The 6000-nt window shown below is 53.0% G+C and overlaps 1 protein-coding gene across 3 annotated transcripts in view; it reads left to right on the top strand.

Annotated features, from left to right (window-relative positions):
* The first annotated feature begins 1304 nt into the window (after positions 1-1304).
* Positions 1305-6000, top strand: part of OTULIN (OTU deubiquitinase with linear linkage specificity) — a 31129-nt gene continuing 26433 nt past the window's right edge. For 2 of the 3 annotated variants that reach the window (XR_006679607.1, XM_004698098.2), the window contains exon 1: positions 1305-1435. Coding sequence is in view for 1 of the 3 variants with exons in the window: in XM_004698098.2 (XP_004698155.1) it covers positions 1305-1435 (131 nt within the window). In the remaining 2 variants the exon portion in view is untranslated. Of the gene's footprint in view, positions 1436-2883; positions 2895-6000 lie in introns of those variants that run through there. The other variant, XM_045285403.1, reaches the window with a different exon arrangement.

Here is a 6000-nt window from a genome sequence, read left to right as displayed (position 1 = left end):
AATAAAATTTAAAAAGGGTTGCAAGACAGAAGTCCTTGGGTGACGCAAGTGGTTACATTAGCCAGAAGGACTGGTGGTTGCAACCCATCCAGAGTTGCCTTCTAAGACTGGCTAGGAGACATGCTTCAGAAAGTTCACAGCCAATAAAAAAAAAAGAAAGAAAATGTTTTGAAATTGATTGTGGTAGCAATTGTACAATACTGCTTGATGTGATTGAACTATGGAATGCTATATCTGTGTTAGCTCCCAGTGAAGTGTTTGGGGGAAGAAAAAAAAAAAAAAAGGAAAGTTCACAGCCTTGAAAACTATGGAGCAGTCCTACAGAGGCGGCGACAAAAAGTTCGTGGGAAAAATGGAATATTAAGAGAACGGAATCTTTCCGGACTCTAAGGTAGGATAGCTATGATTTGGAGTTCACGGGATGGAAGATGGTAATGGCTCGGTTCGGGGTTCAGCGAACTCAACTCACTGCCATTGAGTCAATGATGACGCATAGTGACACCTCCACAAGCCCACCTCCCTTTGGGGTTCGAGGACTGCAACTGTTCGAACTGTTCGAAGACTGCAGGCAGCTGTCTTTCTCCCGCTGAGCTGCTGGTGGTTTCGAACCGCTGACCATGCTGATCACGGCCCAACAAGGCACCACTACGCCACCAGGTACCCTGCACAGGTGGAGAGCTGACTAGAGAGCAGCTGACCATCTGCGGTGTACACACACGCTGAGCCAAGGCCACTGGGCCGAGCTGAACCGGTTCGCCCATGGGGGGGCGGCCAGTTGTCAACCTGGCCTCACACGTAGCTCTGCCCACGGGCTTGGGCCGGTCGCGACCCCAGGGCCTGAAGAAGCCTCGCCATCACTTCGGCCCACATCCGTCGCCCGCAGCCGGGAACCCCCGCCCGCAGACGGCGACGCTCGGAAGCCGAGTGTCCTGGAAAGTCGCCCCTGCAGCGTGGAGGGTCTTCCTCCTCCGAACGAGGAACCATCCAGGCCTCTCCCGCCGCTGCGCTTGCATCCGGGCCAGCGCCGGGCCTGTCAGGCAAAGTTCAGGAGAAAGCTCGCGAGCGGGTGGCCGGCGGTGCCGGGCGGAGCATGCGCAGTGGAGGACGGCTCTACCGCGCAGGCGCTCGCGCCGCGGCTTCGCTGCCCTCTGGCTCCTCCCACTGGGTCCGACCGGGCGCGCCGTAGTGACGTACGCGGAAGCGCCCTGCGGACGTCGGGAAGGCATTGGGAGCCTTAGCGGTGGCTACCGGTGGCGCGAGGCAGGAGGGCTGGGGCCGCTCGGAGCCGGTGCGGCGGTGGCCGCATGAGTCGGGGGGCCATGCCCCAGCCCGGAGCGTGGCCGGGCACAAGCTGCGCCGAGAAGTCGGCGCGGGAGGCGGGCGCCGTGGCGGCCAGCGAGCAGCCCCGGCCCGCGACGCGGTGCCCGGCGGAGCAGTGAGTGCCCGGGGCAGGAGGGCGGCGAGCGGGGTCCCCTGGAGGTCTGGGGCGGGCGACCCCGGAGGACAGCACGGGTGGGGCGCCTCGGTCCCGGGCATCCTCAGGTTCCAGTTCCGTCGTCCACGACTCAGAGAAATGGGAAGACACTTAGCAGAACTCGGGTCCTAACGTCTTCCGGAGGACCCCTCCGTTCGGGGCACACAGTGACATCTGCCTGTCTGTGAAGTTACAGAAAGACCCGAGAGAGAAGCGTTTTATTCCATCGCTCACTCCCAGTCGAGCTATCCTCCAAACCAGTTTGGGAAGAAAATAAGGTCGCCTCTGTCGCAGCCACATGAAAACTGAGCCACAGAAGTAGTGCTGGTTCTGGGAAGGCAAGTCAGTGCGTGATGACCGGCCCTACCTGTCAGAAACTTCACATCCTCCAACCCCCTGTATTTTTTAAATAAGAACGTCAGTGCTGGCTAAGTCAATGGATTGGAGGGGGCCGGGAGGTGGATTGCAGAAAGCTGGAGCCTGTGGGATTCCCCTGAGGCGCCAGTTTCACGTAGAATACCAAAATAGACAAGATCACTTCACTTATAAGCAGCTTGACTCAAAAATCAAGTCAAACTCACCGCCCCTGTGGGTTCTTGACAGGGGTAGTTCTCCTGCACAGCTGGTGGTTTTGAACTGCTGACATTTCGGTTAGCTCCCCAGTGCATAACCACTACGCCGCTAGGACACCTTAAGTGGCCTGACAGGTATCTTAGTTAGAGTGAAAATTGGCTTGTAAGGAATGTTCCATCTCCTAAGGAGGAGTTTGGAGGCCTCAGATACAGTTTTATTTCATAACAGACACAGTGTAATAACCCTTGTGTGCATAGTTCTTTATAGTTGCCTTTTATTGAAGATGGTATTGTTCACAGAGGGTGGGCTAACAGTCACCTGGAGAGTGAAGCAGGTCATCTCTTGAGTGCTGGGTGGGAGTGGTGGGGGGTGGGGGCTGGATAGAGCTTGTGCCCTGTAGCCCACCCTGTCTTTGCTAGATCTTCAATATTTAACTAATCCAGATATCTCAACTTTGTATACCGTCACCTGGCGTTTAAATAACAACACAACAGCACCCCAAGGACACTTGTTGTCGATTCCATTCAGTGTTGTTGCTCCCATGGGCGTTTGAGGAGAACTCAGCACCACAGGGTGTTCCAGGCAGTGACCTATTGGAAGCAGATCACCAGTCTTTCTTCTTTGCCTGGGCTAAGTTGGAGAGTCTGCACTTCTGCCCCAGCCACACGCTGGTTGCTGGCATCTTTCTCTAGCCTTGGTGGTTGATGATGACCCTGTCTGTCCATCCCTGCTTCCCCACCCCCTGCATACCCTACCCCTCCCTTAGATGCTGTCTCTTTGCCATGGCTGAACAGTACCAAGAGAGGCAGAAACATTGACACCGAACTGTGCTTCCAGAAGCCTGCAGGTAGAATTATGGCAAACTTTGCTACTCACTCTGCTTCCGGGAGAGAGCCCGGTGGTGTAGTGGGATATGCACTGGGCTGCTAACCCAAAGGTCAGTGGTTCAAAACTATGAGCCAGTCTGTGGGAGAAGATGAGGCTTTTTATTCTGGCAAAGATTGGTAGCCTCAGAAACTCACAGGGGCAGTTTTACCCTGTCCTATAGGGTTGATATGAGTCGGGATCGACTTGGTGGCAGTGTTTTTGGTTTGATGATTCCCAGAGTCAGAGCTCTTGGGGATGTGGGTCCAGGTGGGAAGGAGCGCTCTTTCCTGATGATGTTTTTGTGGGTGCGCCTTGACTGTCAGTAAAACTATAGACCTAGATCTGAAAGGGTTGAAAACTCCCACCCAGCTCCTCATCCTCCACACAACTCTTAGGCTCATGAGTGCAGCCCCAGGCCCCGCGGCCTGCAGGGAGCCTTCACTGGCCCCTCCTGGCTTCCTCCGCCAGACTACTCTCAGGATCATGCTTTTTCATGAGGATAAATGTCACGCCTGTTTGTCCCTGTGCACCCCCCCTCCCCCCCGTAGATACTTGAGTTTGTGGTTTATTTAAATAGCAACCCCATGTCTTTTTCTTCCTGCCTTTGTTGCCTTTGATTATATCATTCCCTGCTGAGCTCCTAAAGTGGGCGAAACCAGACAAGAACAGTGAGGACAGATCAGATACTGATGGATCACTTTGTTCATCATATCTTTGACCTTGGATTTTCTAATCTATTCCTTCCATTTTTCCTGGCTCAGCAGCATGTGGGTTATGGAGCGTTTTCACTTTGTGGCTTTTTTTCTCGGTACTGTACTTCACTGTGGAAACATTGCTGGTATCGTCTGCAGTATAATGCATGCATGACCGATCCTCCATGTCAGTCTGTGCAGCTTCATGCCCCACGAACACCACCGCCACGGTCAATGAGTCAATCCCTACTCATAGCGGCCCTATAGGGCGGAGTAGAGTTGCCCCTGTGCCTTTCTGAGACGGCAGCTCTTTATGGGAGCAGACAGCTTCATCTTTCTCCCGTGGAGCAGCTAGTGAATTTGAACCGCTGACCTTGCAGTTAGTAGCCCTACATTTACCGGACAGTGCTGCCTGAATTCCAATACAGTCTAGCAGCTAAGAGTAAATTTAGATACTTGTGTCATCCCTCAGCTGAGACCTTAGCTCACAGTTTTATCTTCTCGTTTCTGCTCTTGGCATCAAGGCCTCCTTCCCACCCAGAGAGCTGTGTTTGTCTCAGGTGGGAATTGAATGGCGTACACAGGGGAGTCTGTGGAGAAATTCCATTATCTCTTAATCCTGTTTTTCCCGGAAACTCTTTGAAGCCCCCCTCATATTTTGTGCCTGGAAATAGGCAACACTGTGTGACTGAGACATTGTATTCCAAGGAGTCATCTTTAATTCCGTGGGCAGTGAGTGACTGGCATTGGAATCAGAGCTAGCTTTTCAGCCAGTTTGCATTTGGGGATGCGGCTCTTTGTTTGAAGGGTGAGGTGATGAGTAGGGGAAGGGATGGCTCATTTCCTAGGAAGTACAATAGGAGCCTGGGTGGCACAGTGTGTTACACTCAATTTGAACCCACCGGTTGCCCTGAGGGAGAAAGATGAGGCTGTCTGCTGCCTTAAAGGTATACGGCCTCAGACTGCGCACACACACACACACACACACCACCCCCACCCCCGGGAGCATGTTCCACTCTGTCTTAGAAGGCTGATGTGAGTCATAATCAACTTGATGGCAGTCAGTTTGATTTGGACAATCAGAGGCTAGTTCCTTGGGACTCAGTTCACCACATTTTCTTGAGGAAGAAAGCTGGGAGGAAGAAAGCCATAAAAATCACACAGACAAGCTGCTTTCTAAATCTCCTGTTTGACCTGGCTGTTATGGAGCTGAGGATGCCAGCATCCTTTAGACAGCCCTGAGGATGACTCACAAGGTGACTTAGGGTTCCCTTTGAAGAAATCTTAGGTCAGATGTAATTGACTCTGCTTAACACTCTGTCCTGGCAGGAGGTCTACACTGTCTGCCCCTGTCCACCCTGCCCCAACATGTGACACGTATGCTGTGCTCATGTCTTGCTGTCAGCTCAGCTAATTCTTACTAAGCCCCCTGAGGACCAAGATAATCCTCCTCCGCCATAGGTGTCCAGACCAGAAATCTTACTGACGAGAACCTACCCCTTGGCCCTTCCCGTGTGTCCGATGGCAGGGCAGGGCTTGCATCTAGGGTCCAGGGCAAAGCTAGAGTGAGCATATGTTTCTGAGCCCCTTTGAAATTGAAGGCAGTCTTACTGTTACTTTTGTTTTAGAGATGAGTTTCTGATAAAAGCTGTGGCTTCTCACAGTGACTGTGAATAAAAATTCTGGCACTATTGTTCCTGGATATTGCTGTTCCACTGGACACCACGAGGCACTTGGAGGATGGGGTAAAGGATGCTGGACGTGAGAATAATACCTGGTCCCTCCAGCGGAGCTGGAGAGCCTATTCCTGAGGTCTCTGAGAATCTGACCTCGTTGTTGCAGGTGGCTAGGTTGTCCCCCGAGACCTCTGGAAGACACACAGCAAAGCAGGAGTCAGTCATGGGGAAGCCTGCTGGCAGAAGTGGGTTGGAATTTTGGCCAGGATGCTGGTACTTTCCCACCTCTGATGTGTTGTTTACCCATCTCCACGACCGCTGAGTGGTGGAGGAACGCAGAGCTGAGTGCCTGCTGCCCTTCCTGTGGCTGTGTGGGCTGTGTGTTGGTGTCACCCCACTTGGCACTGCCTTGCTGCCACTGTTTGGGCCGTAGTTGGTCTGGAGAGGCCAAGTGTGAATGGTGGGATTTAAGTCACGGAGCTAAACAAAGCCATTATCCGTTTAGCTTTCTAGGTGACCGAGGGGAGTTTGGATAAGCCCTGGTGGTGTAGTAATGGTTACTCATTGGGCTGTTAACCACAAGGTGGGCAGTTTGGAGCCACCAGTTGCTCCAAAGGAGAAAGACGAGGCTTCCAACGGAAACTTACAGGGTCAGTGAGTCCATTCCAACTCATGGTGACCCCATAAAGACAGGGTGCAGCTGCCCCTGTGACTTTCT

Source organism: Echinops telfairi, unplaced genomic scaffold (genome assembly GCF_000313985.2).
Source record: "Echinops telfairi isolate 266 unplaced genomic scaffold, ASM31398v2 ScPeMD7_7469;HRSCAF=8507_1, whole genome shotgun sequence".
NCBI lineage: Eukaryota > Metazoa > Chordata > Mammalia > Afrosoricida > Tenrecidae > Echinops > Echinops telfairi.
This window is presented reverse-complemented; position numbering and strand designations above follow the sequence as displayed.